The sequence below is a fragment of the Bombina bombina genome, chromosome 9, assembly GCF_027579735.1.
Source record: "Bombina bombina isolate aBomBom1 chromosome 9, aBomBom1.pri, whole genome shotgun sequence".
In the NCBI taxonomy this organism is placed as follows: domain Eukaryota; kingdom Metazoa; phylum Chordata; class Amphibia; order Anura; family Bombinatoridae; genus Bombina; species Bombina bombina.
Genome location: NC_069507.1, coordinates 39544926 through 39563243, shown reverse-complemented (window position 1 = coordinate 39563243; position 18318 = coordinate 39544926). Strand labels below are relative to the sequence as shown.

Genomic DNA, 18318 nt, shown 5'->3' with positions numbered 1-18318 from the left:
GAAAGCCAGGCAGCAAAGTTGTCGAGGAATTGGGAGGTTTGTCCAGGGGGGCGATAGATAACTGCCACCTTGAAACTGCCACCTTGAGGGAGAGGGGGGAGAAAAGGCGGATGCAGTGGACTTCAAAGGAGGAGAAGGAGAGAGATGGATGAGGATGCAGGTGCTGATAGGAGCAGGAGGGGGATAGTAAGATTCCAACACCGCCACCATGTCTCTCACCTGGCCTAGGGGTGTGGCTAAAATGGAGACCGCCGTGCATGAGAGCAGCAATGGAAGCAGTGTCAGAGGAAGATAGCCAGGTTTCAGTAATTGCTAGAAGATTGAAAGCGTTAGAAACAAACAGGTCGTAAACAGTTGTAAGTTTGTTACAGACAGAGCGTGCATTCCAGAAGGCACAAGAAAAGAGAGGGGATAAGTGCTGTGGGTTAATGGAGCTGAGCTTGTTGGGATTGCGTGACCTTGAGTTTTTATTGTGGGAGACTGAGCGAGAGTGTATGAGTGTGGTGATTGTTGATGGGCCAGGGTTAGGAGAGATGTCACCAGCAGCAAGCAGTAGTAGGAGTGTGAGTGACAGAAGGTGAGAGGGAGATTTGTAGGAGCGTGTTTGATTAGAGACAGGAGAGTTAGATGGGGAGGTATTTCTAAGGAGGCAGAGTAGTTTATGAGAGGACAGCATAGGGGATGATACAAGGAAGTTAGCTGGGAGTTCCAGAGATAGAATAGCTAAAACATGACGTAGGTATAGGCGGTATAAGGGAGTTAGCTGGGTGCTCCAGAGATAGTATAGCTAAAACATAACGTAGGTATAGGCATTGTTTGTGAATAAACCGGGCATTCCAGGGGAGCACCTGCACTTTGATTGGGATACATCGTCAGTAGTGCAATATATTCCAATCTCTGAAGTACAGCTTACAAGTAGGTTGTTAGCCATTTTTGTCAAGCCACCTTTTCAGTTGTGAGGCAGGCAGTGTAGTTAGTTACAGTTAAGGTCACACAGGCATTATTTGAATTGTTCCTACACAGAAACTGTGTTTGCTTTCAGTGAGCGCATTGTGTCTGCAGTGTAGGAGCACTTCAAATACGGTGCCCCCCCACCTCACCCACTGAAAGTGGCAACGTCGGCAGACATTTGCAGAAGCTGCAATTCCTATTATTTCCTATGGGAGACACATTTTCTCTCGTTGGCACTTCGTTGACCTGCCCCCTTTTTTACAATATATATACAGACCAACGGACTGCAAGGCTGACAAAGCAAGAAAGGCGAGAATGATGCATTTATCAAATAACCAAATGCTCTAACTAGCTAGTGCAGTTTACTAATATAACTTCTCTCTAATTAGTTACTTGAATAGTTCTTGGATAGTTTGCACACAGATGGTTTTACAGTGGATACATTGTTTTGTTTAATTTCTAGTTTCATTTTCTAGGGTTTAAGATGGACGATAGAATCTTATAAACAGTCATGATTACATCTGTTTGAGCCTCGTGCATTGAGACCCCTATTACATTAGTAATACTGAAATTGCCTTTGCTGAATTATCTTGTCTTCCCAACAGCATTCCAATAGTAATTGCATTCCAGGAAAACATTTGAGACTGTTGAATATGACAGAGTAGTTTCAAAATGAACTATGAGCAAGTAATCAATGTAATAAATAAATATAGATGGAATATTTCAGCTTTATTCTCGTTTTTTTCTCTTTTTTCTGTTTTCAATATATATTCTCAAAATGTCTGATATTGTTGTACATTGTTTTATTCTGTTTCAAATGTAAATATGGTCTATGGTTTATGCAGTGTGTGTGTATTTGTATATATATTTATGTGTGTGTATGTATATACTGTATATATATATATATATATATATATATGTATATATGTATATATATATATACATACCAAATGTATATATAAAATGTAAATATGGTCTATGGATAAGGCAGTATGTGTGTGTATGTATATACTGTATATATACAGCTTTAATGGATGACGTTTCAGGGAACTCAAGTCCCTTTCTTCAATCTTTGTTGATCTGAAGAAAGGGACTTGAGTTCCCTGAAACGTCATCCATTAAAGCTGACTTTTTTTTACAAAACCCTGAGAGTGCATTATTATTGGGATTATATATATATATATATATATATATATATATACACACACACACAAACACACGTATTTATTTATATACTGTGTATATGTATATATACAGTATATATATATATATATATATATATATATATATACATACACACATATATATATATATATATATATATATCAATGAACAAATGGCTGCACTCACTGGTCCATTAAATAAAAGTATTTATTTGTGTGACGGTACACATCCTGTGACTCAGCAACATCCAGCCCTGGGTGCTAAATAGCACAACAAAAAAGCTGTGAAGTCACCAGAGCCACAGGCAGTTAACCCCAGTCCAGAATGGGTGCAAGAAACAAGGGGGATTACAAATAAAAAGTAATACAACACATAGAAACACCCAGCACTCACCAGCTAGCTCACAGCTAAGATAAAATCACAACTGGAAAGGTTAGTTACCGCATCTGGCCAAATGGGAAAGCTCAGGCACCACGTCAAGGTCCTTTCCATTGCCTGAGTCCCTAACACAGCCACACCATCATGCGAGCTCACAAAGCCAAACAAACTGAGAACAAAGAAGGGGTGCACAGGTGGATGTAATCACCCATAGAAAATACAAAACATGGAAGGGAACTGCACTCCAAGACCGGAACAGGTACACATCCTGTGACTCAGCAACATCCAGCCCTGGGTGCTAAATAGCACTCCAAAAAAGCTGTGATGTCACCAGAGCCACAGGCAGTTAACCCCAGTCCGGAATGGGTGCAAGAAACAAGGGGGATTACAAATAAAAAGTAATATAACACATAGAAACACCCAGCACTCACCAGCTAGCTCACAGCTAAGATAAAATCACAACTGGATGTATATATATATATATATATATATATAAACACTTAGGACTAGATTACAAGTGGAGCGCAATATTATGATATTTGTGCTCCACTCAGCAATACCTAGTACAAGGGCTCCCTTCTATAGGCTCCTGTCAGGGTTTTTCCCTGCTTTGTTTGCCATGTGCTGCTGGCAGCCATTTTATTCACCTCTCGTGCTGAGTCTGGTGCAGGGTATGTGATGCTGCTTATTTCCTGCACGCCCTCTTATGGCCAGACTGTTGTACATCATCAGTGTGAGACATGTTTCAGTCTCAGAATTGTGATGTCATCACTTATTATTTACTTGTGGACTTTTTATTATTTTTTGTTATTAATAAAGGTGTGATTATTTTTGCACTTCTCGTCTCAGTCTGATTCCTGGCACCCTGACAGCTCCAAAGGGAACCTTGTTCTCATGCAAAGTGCACGGGGCAATTCACGCAGCGTTGGGCAGCACAATAAAAATGTATATGTATATGAATATATACATGTATATTTATGTGTTTATAGATGTTTATACACATATTAACACATAGCTATATATGTATATAAGCATATACATATATACTTACAGTAAAAACACAGTCCTCTGTCACTTCAATACAAAGGCACTTTTAGTGCCGTTTCTGTTTTTCAAGCACCCCACATCCCCTCACTTTAACCCCTTATAACAGCTTTGTGTTAAAAGTTATTTATATTAAGAAACTGTCTACTTTATTTGGGGGGGCAATTGAAGCACATTTTTTTCATTAACCAGAGGTCTGACCTCTGATTTACTGCGCTTAGCGCAAAGTGAAACCGCAAACTTGCTGGAGCATTAACCAGCCACTTGTAATGGCTGGTTATTTAAAGGGACAGTAAAGTCAAAACTAACCTTCATGATTCAGATAGGGCATGCAATTTTAAACAACTTTCCAATTTACTTTTACCATCAAATTTACTTTGTTCCCTTGGTGGCATTTTTGAAAAGCTAAACCTAGCTAGGCTCAAACTGATTTCTAAACCGTTGAAAACCGCCTCTTAGCTCAGAGGATTTTGAAAGTTTTTCACAGTTAGACAGTGTTAATTCATGTGTGTCATATAGATAACATTGTGCTCACTCCCATGAAGTTATTTATGAGTGTTCACTGATTGACTACACTGCATGTCTGTCAGAAGCACTTAGATAAGGAGACTGTCTGCAGAGGCTTAGATACAAGGTAATCACAGAGGCAAAAAGTAAATTAACATAACTGTGTTGGTTATGCAAAAACGGGGAATGGGTAATAAAGGGATTATCTATCTTTTAAATAAGAAAAATTTTGTTGTAAACGGTCCCTTTAATGTGCACCTGTAAACTGCCAAATTTGCCCCTTTACGGGCACACGTTAAAATAGTGCTCCACTTGTATCATTAAATATTTTCCTTCCTTTTTTATATATGTACCCACTTTTTTTTATCTCCACACTATAATAATATATTTTTTCTTACTTACGTACCCTTTTCTCCAAATATCCATCTTTTATGAAGGCTAGTTGCAAAAAATACAGGAGCCTGTGTTACAGACATTAGGAAATCTGTGATTGCAAGGTTGATAATGTACATATTAGCAGGAGAACGGAGACTTCTGCTCCTGCAAAGATAAAAAGAGATAAAGAAATGTAACACTTCCTCAAAGATACGGTCAATTTACTTATGTTTTTCCAATTAAAAATACAAAAACTCATTCCACAGCTTTCGAATTGAATCACAGAAAATGTATTAATATCAGATTAAAACAAAACGTCTACAGCCTGTAATGACTATTTTAGTAATTGCTCAGCGTCTCTCTTCTCAAATGGCATAAGTATATTACAGTTGAACTATTTGCAATTGATTTGCTGGATTTAGGTCATGTCAGGCTTGGGCAGTGGAGGCATTTTCTGCTTCTGATGAGATAAGCATTGACTTCCAAATATGAAGATTAGACAGACTGATTAAATAATGTATTGGTTACTTTCATTAATAATGTATTGTCCAACACGGGCCCGAAGGGCCACAATTTGGCTTTTAAATGTTCTTCATCCAGTTTAATACTGTATAGATTTTGTCAACAACAATCTAATTGTGACATTTTTTTCTTACACAGCTATAATCATCTTTAAGCATTAATAGTAAAATGATAAATCTTTGAGGAAACCCAAACATTTCAAAGATGACAATTGCCACTGTGGAGGAACTATTGTTAACCCCTTGGTACTATACAGAGTTGCTATGCATTTTGAAGTGTTACAGCTCTCTATTATCTAAGGGGCCATAATCTTAACCTTAACACTGACCATAAACACCAGTCTGATTAACTGATCAGAATAGTTTAACTATAAACCTACCAATAGCTATTTACCTTGATCAGAGTGAGGGAGGTTGGACCTCTTCTTGCTAGCTGTGAAGAGGCTGAAGAACAATTTTTGAGTTGAACTTCAGAAAATTGATTTAATTTATTTTGTTTTTTATATTCTTAAAAAAAATGTGAGCAGCTTTTAGTGTTGTGGCTAATGCCCACAGCCATTAATAGCAACAGGGCTCAAGCTATGCTTTATTCTGTCCCTTTTTATTGCAGGGTAAATAAAATCTACCCATTAGTCTCCAGTTCCTCAGGGGAGGGAGAAAAACACAATTTCCCTATGTTTATTAAAGACAGTTAATATAAATATTGAATGCCCATCGTTATATTTTTACTATACTTAATTACACATTTTCTGGAGATTTAAATTTGTAAATAGAGTAGGGACCAAAACAATTTCCTTACTTCTTTTTATAAATTGCACTCTTTAAATAAGAATATGTGTGTCCTTAGTTAGGATTCATACTTGTTTGCATCTTTGTACCGTAAAGGGCCACTGTAAGTAAATATTTTCTATGCCTGTTACTAACTAACTACCCCAAATACGCTTTTTATCAATAGCATTTTTTTATTAACATATCTCTACCATATATCAGAAATCTTGTCTGCAAATTTAATTGTTTTCCAAACCCACTCCGTGGGTATCCTTTGCTCTCTACCAATCCGTTTACAATACCTAGGTTTCAAAATGGCGCTTTAAACACAAAGTTATTGGTTTAAGTATTTTGAACACTCAGTGCTGAAAATAGGGGGCAGGATAACGTGACATCATCAGCGAATAAAAGATATAACTTTTAGAACGTTATGAAACTTTGTTTTGGAGAAAATATAGGTCAGTAGGTTTTAATTAATGTTTATTAACTTTAATATGTTAGTTGTTTAGCTTAAAAATTATAACAGAAAGTAATCCTTTAACGCAACCTTTTATGCCACCTATTAATTTTCTTTATTAGACTATGAAGTTTAGAATTCTTAAAGATACCTGGAAAATGCATAGATGACCAGGAAGTTTCCCAGCATGCCTGTAATTCCCACTGCAAGGATAACGGCGCCTATTGTGTAGTGCACATGGTCTGGAACATCAGCTGTTGGATACACATGGTGGATTTCATTTATAGGTGCCTCCTAATATCAGATAATGAAATAAAAATAATTAACATCAGATAATAAAGTTAATCAAAACACATAATATTATAAACATATCTGCTTTTGATATAATTGTTAGTTCCTAGTATTCTCATCGGGATTGGATAAAACGGTCTCCAATAAGAACAAAGGGTAGTGGTGTGAATTGTTAACTCTATATCCTTGTGATCCTAGTGGCTACTTGAATATCACAGCAGCAATTTTACCCTGGCCTGAATGTGGTTATAGCAATGTCATTTGTGCAGGAAAGTTGCGAAATCCTATTGTCAACCTGCTTTCTATGATATTTTAAGGGTTATTTTTAATTACTTATTCCAAACACTAACTCTAATTTATCATTAGGTCAAGATCACTGTCTGTGATAGTCTTGCACCAGGATGTCACTAGGTTTTGCCAACAAACCTGAGAAGTATGTGAAGTGGTTTTTGAGAGAAGCCAACATTGATTTCTAATTCTGCTATGGAGTCATTTTTGGTGTTTAAAACCACTTCCAAGAAACCGATAAACCCCTCAACCGGGACCCTGAAATGCAATCATTATAGTCAAAATAATGATGCAACTCTTCTCAAAAACGTTCCTTACATTCTACAACTGCTACCCAAGAGAAGTACAAGTATAGATGCTGCCTTGTTGCTTACTGACCATCACTTTCTACAGAGATATATTTTTGGGTGTATAAATTTACCATTGTAAAGCTTAATGACCTGGAAAACAAATGAACTGAAAACCTTACTTAAAAGGGACAGTTATGTTAGAAAAGGGAAAGGCATGGGTCAAACCAGAAAGCATACCCCAAATGGAGAGCCAAATAGCTACAATGTAATTATTAGTTATATTGTAGCTATATTAGGGTTTATTTAATAGGTAAGTATTTAGTTTTAAATAGGATTAATTTAGTTAATTTTAGGAATATTATTTTGTTTCATTTAAATTATATTTATGTTAGGGGGGTGTTAGGGTTAGGTTTAGAGTTAGGTTTATGGGTTAATAACTTTATTATAGTAGCGGCGACGGTGCGGCCGGGAGATTAGGGGTTAATAATTGTAGGTAAGGTAGAGGCGACGTTAGGGAGGGCAGATTAGGGGTTAATAAATATAATATAGGGGTCGGTGGTGTTAGGGGCAGCAGATTAGGGGTTCATAGGGATAATGTAGGTTGCGGCGGTGTCCGGAGTGGCAGATTAGGGGTTAATAATATAATGCAGGTGTCAGCGATAGCGGGGGCGGCAGATTAGGGGTTAATAAGTGTAAGGTTAGGGGTGTTTAGACTCGGGGTTCATGTTAGGGTGTTAGGTGTAGACTTAGAGAGTGTTTCCCCATAGGAAACAATGGGGCTGCGTTAGGAGCTGAACGCTGCTTTTTTGCAGCTTACCGCTACTGAGCACGTTTTTTCAGCTTACCGCTACCGTAAGCAACGCTGGTATTGAGGGTTGAAGTGGAGCTAAATTAGGCTCAACGCTCCCTTTTCTGAGCCTAACGCAGCCCCTCAGACAACTCTAAATACCAGCGTTGTCTTAAGGGTGCGCTGGGAAAAAAAGCAGCGTTAGCTACGCGGGTCTTACTGACAAAACTCTAAATCTAGCCGTAAAATTGTTATCGTTTAAAAATATAGATAACACCTTTACTACCCATCCCCCAGCTTTGCACAACCAGCATAGTTATTTTAATATACTTTATAACATTGAAACCTCTAAATGTCTGCCTGTTTCTAAGCCATTAAAGACAGCCTTTTATCAAATGATTTTTATTTGCTTTTCACAACAAGGGAGTGCTAGTCCAGACACTGCACTAATTGGCTAAAATGCAAGTCAATAGATAAAAACTAAAAGTCATGTGATCAGGGGCTGTCAGAAGATGCTTAGATACAAGGTAATCACAGAGGTAAAACGTTTATTAATATAACTGTGTTGGTTATGCAAAACTGTGGAATGGTAATAAAGAAATTATCTATTTTTAAAAAAAAAAAAAAAAAACTTCTGGTGTAGAGTGTCCCTTTAACTGTGATTTTAGCAACATTTTTGTCATTCTACATGGGAGGCTGCGTTGAACAGCATCAGTGAGCATCTTTCTTTGCCAACTCCCTTGCCACAAATATCTAAACTAGTACGGTATTAGGTTCTGTTTTTATTCCTTTTTGTTTTAAAAACTGTTGCTCTATGTAATTGTTTGTGAACTCTTCTTTTTATGCTAATGCACATTGATTACTTTTTATTCATAATAAATGTTCCTTCATTAAGTTTATGCCTTTGTCTAATATTTGAGCCACGTTACCGAAAAGACTGGTAATAACAGTATTGTGTTTTTAGATTGATTTTTACTAAATTATGTTTTGGGATTTTCTCATATAATAATCTTAAGGTGGTGGAGATAAGATAGTGTGGGGGGCATTAAAGGTGAGTTTGGGCATTTTTCTGTGTCTAGTACAGATGATCACAATCATCTATGATCATCATTTATCAGAAGAATTTTTTACATGATCAGTTTTGTGAAAAATGCCCCTATGCTTAACGTGTGCCGGTGTTCTAAAATTTTCCTGGACCCATAGAAATGCAGGACCAGCGTCACTTCCAGTGACGTGGCATCAGCTGTTAGAGGTGTGCAGCACTCACTGCGAATGCGCGAGCGGCCTGACCTTGCACAATCAGATGTTCCAGTTGAAGCAAAGGGTCAAGGATTTCTATAGGCATTTGCCTTCATTACGCATGCGTGCACAACACTCACTGGGCATACGCACACGGACCAACATCTCACAATCAGGTGGATAAGCTGCATCAGAGGGTCGAGAATTTCTGCAGGCATTAGCCTTCACTGTGCATGCACATGCGGGCCGACAACTCAAGATCATCAGGATAAGCTGCATCAGAAGGTCAAGGATTTCTACAGGCTAGTTGCCTTCAGTGCGCATGCGTGCGCTGCGATACAATTTAAAACAATAAATATACAATTTAAAAAAACACAAACTATGTGAAGCCCCTAATTATCAAATATCTAGTGAGTGGAAAAATATCCAGTGAGCAAAAATGCCTTGTTGATGTCAGAGGTCAGAGGATAATGGGCAGACTGGTTTGAGATGATAGAAAGGCAACAGTAACTCAAATAACTACTCGTTACAACCAAGGTATGCAGAATACCATCTCTGAATGCATAACACGTCAAACCTTGAAGCAGATGGGATACAGCAGCAGAAGACCACACCGGGTGCCACTCCTGTCAGCTAAGAACAGGAAACTGAGGCTACAATTCGCACAGGTTCACCAAAATTGGACAATAGAAGACTGGAAAAATGTTGCCTGGTCTGATGAGTCTTGATTTCAGCTGCGACATTCAGATGGTAGGGTCAGAAGTTGTCATAAACAACATGAAATCATGGATCCATCCTACCTATCAAAGGTCCAGGCTGGTGGTGGTGGTGTAATGGTGTGGGGGATATTTTCTTGGCACACTTTGGGCCCCTTAGTACCAATTGAGCATCGTTTAAATGCCACGGCCTACTTAAGTATTGTTGCTGACCATGTCAATCCCTTTATGACTACAGTGTACCTATCTTCTGATGGCTACTTTCAGCAGGATAATGCACCTTGTCAAAAAGCTCAAATCATCTCAAACTGTTTTTTTGAACATGACAATGAGTTCACTGTACTCCAATGGCCTCCACAGCAGTCACCAGATCTCAATTCAATAGAGCAAGAATTAGTTTGAGAATGTGGGCCAAACCAGCGCTAGAACCCTTACTCCTCTGCCAAGTATAGGATTGAGAATGTGGGCCAAACCGGTGCTAGAACCCTTACTCCTGTGCCAAGTATAGGTTTATGTGTATTATTTTAATTGTTGTAAAGGTTCATTTAATATTATTATAAAGTTATATTTAAACTTATTCTGTCTCTGAGTATTCCATGTCTGAGTATTATTTCTGGTCCCATTGTTATACCTTCAGGACCATTTATAAACCAGCACAGAAAACTATTTAGAATGTGGGCCAAACAGGCGCTAGGACCCTTACCCCTCAGCCAAGTATAGGTTTATGTGTATTATTTTAATTGTTGTAAAGGTTAAGTTAAAGGGACAGTCTACCATAGAATTGTTATTGTTTTAAAAGATAGATAATCACTTTATTACCCATTCCCCAGTTTTGCATAACCAACACAGTTATATTAATGTACTTTTTACCTCTGTGATTACCTTGTATCTAGGAACCTTCTTCCAGCCCCCTGATCACATGACTGTGACTGTTTATTATCTATTGTCTTGCATTTAGCATTGTTTTGTGCTAGATCTTAAATAACTTTCTGTGCCTGAACACAGTGTTATCTATATGGCCCACGTGTACTTTCTGTCTCTTTGTGTTGAAAAGAGATTTAAAAAGCATGTGATAAGAGGCAGCCCTCAAAGGCTTAGAAATTAGCATATGAGCCTACCTAGGTTTAGTTTAAAGTAAGAATACCAAGAGAAAAAAAGCAAATTTGATGATAAAAGTAAATTGGAAAGTTGATTAAAATTAAAAGTCCTATCTGAATAATGAAAGTTTAATTTATACTTGACTGTCCCTTTAATATTATTATAAAGTTACATTTAAACTTATTCTATCTCTGAGTATTCTATCTCTGAGTATTATTTCTGGTTACATTGTTAAACCTTCAGGACCATTTATAAACCAGCACAGAAAGCTATTTGTGAACATACACGGTTCTAATATTACTTGATCTATGTATATATATATATATATATATATATATATACACAGTATATATACTGTATATATTTATTTTTATAGCCATTGGTGATATCCCTCGCTATATTTTTAAATAGCGCCAGTATATATTCTGCTTCTATTTATCTCAATCCAATAGAGCAGGTTTGGGATGTGGTGGAACTGGGAATTCACATTATGGATGTGCAGCCAAAAATCTACAGCAACTGCGTGATGCTATCATGTCAGTATGAACCAAAATGTCTGAGGGATGTTTCCAACACCTTGTTCAATCTATGCCACAAAGAATTAAGACAGTTCTGAAGGAAAAAGAGGGTCCAACTAGCAAGGTGTACCTAATAAAGTGGCCGGTGAGTGTATATTAATGTATGTATATGTGTATATATGTATTTACAGACATATATACAGTACATATATAAACACATAAATATAAATATACACACATAAAGACATATATATATATATATATATATATATATATATATATATATATATATAATATATATATATGTGTGCATTAGAGCCTTTTGCCGTAAAGTAGATAAAAACACGTAAAAGCATATTTATGCAGTATTCCTTTATAATAAAGGTTTTAACTATGTATTTACTGTAAATATTTCACATTCCAATGTTCTGTACATAGGGTTATATGTTCTATGTATTTCTAAATAGATATTCCATATATATCTGTATATATCTATACTTATATATATATATATATATATATATATATATATATACAGTATATATAACTATATATATATATATATATATATATGTATACATATATATTTGTTTAAAAAAAACATCAGATATATGTAGAAATGTTTATTATGAATAAACAGAACATATTCCGTTACGTGAAGAACATTGGAAAATTAAATATTCATATTTGTATGTTGGGTTAGCGTTATTGAGAATATGTGATGGTGTTTGTGCGAGAGTGAGATTTTCAAATTTCGACTTTTTTAACAAGTCGGGTTAACGCTGGAGAAAAAACTGTTTACATTTTAATACCAGCACAACCCGACTAGCGCAAAAATGAAAATCCTAGCGGAGTTTTCACTATAGTGAAAACGCAAAATACCTCTTCACTTGTACTCTAGCCCTTTATTTTTAAGTTAAAGATATCCAAATATCCATGAGACAAATAGTGATGTTGTGTTGTTTTCGGGAGGTAAGGATTTTTGTGCTTCAAGGATACTGTCATCAGAAGCATTTTTGCATTAAAAGAACACACTAACAATATTGTCTGACATTCAGAAGCTGTTATCTCCCAAAACCATGCACGCAAATGTGATGCAACCTCATATATTTTATGTTTTTTCCCCACTGATTTTTTTTTTTTTTCCAAGTCTCTGTAAAACACCCTACAAAGAGAAAATAAAATACCTGTGTCACATTAAAACACCATACAAAGAGAAAATAAAATACTGGTGTCACATTAAAACACCCTACAAAGAGAAAATAAAATACCGGTGTCACATTAAAACACCATACAAAGAGAAAATAAAATACCTGTGTCACATTAAAACCCCATACAAAGAGAAGATAAAATACTGGTGTCACATTAAAACACCATACAAAGAGAAAATAAAATACCGGTGTCACATTAAAACACCCTACAAAGAGAAAATAAAATACCGGTGTCACATTAAAACCCCATACAAAGAGAAGATAAAATACCTGTGTCACATTAAAACCCCATACAAAGAGAAGATAAAATACCGGTGTCACATTAAAACCCCATACAAAGAGAAAATAAAATACCTGTGTCACATTAAAACACCATACAAAGAGAAGATAAAATACCTGTGTCACATTAAAACCCCATACAAAGAGAAAATAAAATACCTGTGTCACATTAAAACCCCATACAAAGAGAAGATAAAATACCGGTGTCACATTAAAACACCATGCAAAGAGAAAATAAAATACCTGTGTCACATTAAAACACCCTACAAAGAGAAAATAAAATACCGGTGTCACATTAAAACCCCATACAAAGAGAAAATAAAATACCGGTGTCACATTAAAACACCATACAAAGAGAAAATAAAATACCGGTGTCACATTAAAACACCATACAAAGAGAAGATAAAATACCGGTGTCACATTAAAACACCATACAAAGAGAAAATAAAATACCGGTGTCACATTAAAACACCACACAAAAGAGAAAATAAAATACCAGTGTCACATTAAAACCCCATACAAAGAGAAAATAAAATACCAGTGTTACATTAAAACCCCATACAAAGAGAAGATAAAATACCGGTGTCACATTAAAACACCATACAAAGAGAAAATAAAATACCTGTGTCACATTAAAACACCATACAAAGAGAAAATAAAATACCTGTGTCACATTAAAACACCCTACAAAGAGAAAATAAAATACCTGTGTCACATTAAAACACCATACAAAGAGAAAATAAAATACCTGTGTCACATTAAAACACCATACAAAGAGAAAATAAAATACCGGTGTCACATTAAAACACCATACAAAGAGAAGATAAAATACCGGTGTCACATTAAAACACCCTACAAAGAGAAAATAAAATACCGGTGTCACATTAAAACACCCTACAAAGAGAAAATAAAATACCTGTGTCACATTAAAACACCATACAAAGAGAAAATAAAATACCGGTGTCACATTAAAACACCATACAAAGAGAAGATAAAATACCGGTGTCACATTTAAACACCCTACAAAGAGAAAATAAAATACCGGTGTCACATTAAAACACCCTACAAAGAGAAAATAAAATACCGGTGTCACATTAAAACACCCTACAAAGAGAAGATAAAATACCAGTGTCACATTAAAACACCATACAAAGAGAAGATAAAATACCAGTGTCACATTAAAACACCATACAAAGAGAAGATAAAATACCGGTGTCACATTAAAACACCCTACAAAGATAAAATAAAATACCGGTGTCACATTAAAACCCCATACAAAGATAAAATAAAATACCGGTGTCACATTAAAACACCCTACAAAGAGAAAATAAAATACCTGTGTCACATTAAAACACCCTACAAAGAGAAGATAAAATACCAGTGTCACATTAAAACACCATACAAAGAGAAGATAAAATACCAGTGTCACATTAAAACACCATACAAAGAGAAGATAAAATACCGGTGTCACATTAAAACACCCTACAAAGAGAAAATAAAATACCGGTGTCACATTAAAACCCCATACAAAGATAAAATAAAATACCGGTGTCACATTAAAACCCCATACAAAGATAAAATAAAATACCGGTGTCACATTAAAACACCATACAAAGAGAAAATAAAATACCTGTGTCACATTAAAACACCCTACAAAGAGAAGATAAAATACCGGTGTCACATTAAAACCCCATACAAAGAGAAAATAAAATACCGGTGTCACATTAAAACCCCATACAAAGAGAAAATAAAATACCGGTGTCACATTAAAACCCCATACAAAGAGAAGATAAAATACCGGTGTCACATTAAAACCCCATACAAAGAGAAAATAAAATACCGGTGTCACATTAAAACCCCATACAAAGAGAAGATAAAATACCGGTGTCACATTAAAACCCCATACAAAGAGAAAATAAAATACCGGTGTCACATTAAAACCCCATACAAAGAGAAGATAAAATACCGGTGTCACATTAAAACCCCATACAAAGAGAAGATAAAATACCGGTGTCACATTAAAACCCCATACAAAGAGAAAATAAAATACCGGTGTCACATTAAAACCCCATACAAAGAGAAGATAAAATACCAGTGTCACATTAAAACACCCTACAAAGAGAAGATAAAATACCGGTGTCACATTAAAACCCCATACAAAGAGAAAATAAAATACCTGTGTCACATTAAAACACCATACAAAGAGAAAATAAAATACCGGTGTCACATTAAAACACCATACAAAGAGAAGATAAAATACCGGTGTCACATTTAAACACCCTACAAAGAGAAAATAAAATACCGGTGTCACATTAAAACACCCTACAAAGAGAAAATAAAATACCGGTGTCACATTAAAACACCCTACAAAGAGAAGATAAAATACCAGTGTCACATTAAAACACCATACAAAGAGAAGATAAAATACCAGTGTCACATTAAAACACCATACAAAGAGAAGATAAAATACCGGTGTCACATTAAAACACCCTACAAAGAGAAAATAAAATACCGGTGTCACATTAAAACCCCATACAAAGATAAAATAAAATACCGGTGTCACATTAAAACACCCTACAAAGAGAAAATAAAATACCTGTGTCACATTAAAACACCCTACAAAGAGAAGATAAAATACCAGTGTCACATTAAAACACCATACAAAGAGAAGATAAAATACCAGTGTCACATTAAAACACCATACAAAGAGAAGATAAAATACCGGTGTCACATTAAAACACCCTACAAAGATAAAATAAAATACCGGTGTCACATTAAAACCCCATACAAAGATAAAATAAAATACCGGTGTCACATTAAAACCCCATACAAAGATAAAATAAAATACCGGTGTCACATTAAAACACCATACAAAGAGAAAATAAAATACCTGTGTCACATTAAAACACCCTACAAAGAGAAGATAAAATACCGGTGTCACATTAAAACCCCATACAAAGAGAAAATAAAATACCGGTGTCACATTAAAACCCCATACAAAGAGAAAATAAAATACCGGTGTCACATTAAAACCCCATACAAAGAGAAGATAAAATACCGGTGTCACATTAAAACCCCATACAAAGAGAAAATAAAATACCGGTGTCACATTAAAACCCCATACAAAGAGAAGATAAAATACCGGTGTCACATTAAAACCCCATACAAAGAGAAAATAAAATACCGGTGTCACATTAAAACCCCATACAAAGAGAAGATAAAATACCGGTGTCACATTAAAACCCCATACAAAGAGAAGATAAAATACCGGTGTCACATTAAAACCCCATACAAAGAGAAAATAAAATACCGGTGTCACATTAAAACCCCATACAAAGAGAAGATAAAATACCAGTGTCACATTAAAACCCCATACAAAGAGAAGATAAAATACCGGTGTCACATTAAAACCCCATACAAAGAGAAAATAAAATACCGGTGTCACATTAAAACCCCATACAAAGAGAAGATAAAATACCGGTGTCACATTAAAACACCCTACAAAGAGAAAATAAAATACCGGTGTCACATTAAAACCCCATACAAAGATAAAATAAAATACCGGTGTCACATTAAAACACCCTACAAAGAGAAAATAAAATACCTGTGTCACATTAAAACACCCTACAAAGAGAAGATAAAATACCAGTGTCACATTAAAACACCATACAAAGAGAAGATAAAATACCGGTGTCACATTAAAACACCCTACAAAGAGAAAATAAAATACCGGTGTCACATTAAAACCCCATACAAAGATAAAATAAAATACCGGTGTCACATTAAAACACCATACAAAGAGAAAATAAAATACCGGTGTCACATTAAAACACCATACAAAGAGAAAATAAAATACCGGTGTCACATTAAAACACCCTACAAAGAGAAAATAAAATACCAGTGTCACATTAAAACACCCTACAAAGAGAAAATAAAATACCGGTGTCACATTAAAACCCCATACAAAAATAAAATAAAATACCTGTGTCACATTAAAACACCCTACAAAGAGAAAATAAAATACCAGTGTCACATTAAAACACCCTACAAAGAGAAAATAAAATACTGGTGTCACATTAAAACACCATACAAAGAGAAAATAAAATACCGGTGTCACATTAAAACACCCTACAAAGAGAAAATAAAATACCTGTGTCACATTAAAACACCATACAAAGAGAAAATAAAATACCGGTGTCACATTAAAACACCCTACAAAGAGAAGATAAAATACCGGTGTCACATTAAAACACCATACAAAGAGAAAATAAAATACCGGTGTCACATTAAAACCCCATACAAAGAGAAGATAAAATACCTGTGTCACATTAAAACCCCATACAAAGAGAAAATAAAATACCGGTGTCACATTAAAACCCCATACAAAGAGAAAATAAAATACCGGTGTCACATTAAAACACCATACAAAGAGAAAATAAAATACCGGTGTCACATTAAACCAATAAAATGTTCAGATGTTACTGATTAGTTTATGTTCAGCTGATATCTAATCTGATCTTTCTTATCCTGAGCATGAGTCACAGCAAGTGTTCATGCTTTATGAATGAAATCTAGGCATAAAGCAACGCTTGCTTCAATAATGATAGAAATTGATTAGAGATTACTTGGCTACAAAACAAAATACAGAGTTATGGAAGGCAAATAGGAATTAACAGTTCCCCTGCTGGTAGTCACTAGAGAAGGGCACATAAAAAATTAATTTCAAACAAATATTTGTAACAAAAATACAAATAATTATTATTATAAATATTTGTTTACGTAAATCTGTTCATCCATTATTTCCTATTGGGAATATCTTCAGGGAGCAGAGGAGCAGCTGAAAAGCAGCTTAAAGGGACATAAGATCCAATATTTTTTTCTTCATGATTCAGATAAAGTATGCAATTTTAAACAACTTTCCAATTTACTTCTAATTTGCTTTATTCTATTACTATCCTTTGTTGAAAAGCATACCTAGGTAGGCTCAGGAGCAGCAGTGCTACTGGGAGTGAGCTGTTGATTGGTGGCTGCACATACATGCCTTTTGTCATTTGCTAACATGGTTTGTTCAGTTATCTCCCAGTAGTATATATACAAGCCAAAACCAGCAAAACAATATTATTGTTTCATTCTTCTAACCTTATTTTATATGATTAGTGCTCCTTGCAAAGCAATAATAGAGTGAATGAGTAGGAATTAATAGGTAGTGGAACATACAGTAACTACTAACATTTTTGCACCACAATTGTGTATAGTCTTTAGTGTAGATTAGTCCACTACTATGCAGGCTCAGGTTTCAGGTGCTAAAAAGAGCTATCATTGTTACCTTTCCTTTTTTTCTTGTTGCACTACTGGACCTGTTATCTACCCAAGACAAACAGGATTACTTTAGAGACCACTGTGGAGTAATTTGATGTTCATCAAACTACTTTAGAA

General features: G+C 35.4%; 1 protein-coding gene across 1 annotated transcript in view; it reads right to left on the bottom strand.

Annotated features, from left to right (window-relative positions):
• OPN4 (opsin 4) overlaps positions 1-18318 on the bottom strand; it is a 106460-nt gene that overhangs the window by 74563 nt on the left and 13579 nt on the right. Inside the window, exons 3-4 of the mRNA XM_053692864.1 lie at positions 6317-6459; positions 4451-4584 (exon numbers count right to left, since the gene is read on the bottom strand). Of these exons, the coding sequence (XP_053548839.1) occupies positions 4451-4584; positions 6317-6459 (277 nt within the window). The remainder of the gene's footprint in view (positions 1-4450; positions 4585-6316; positions 6460-18318) is intronic.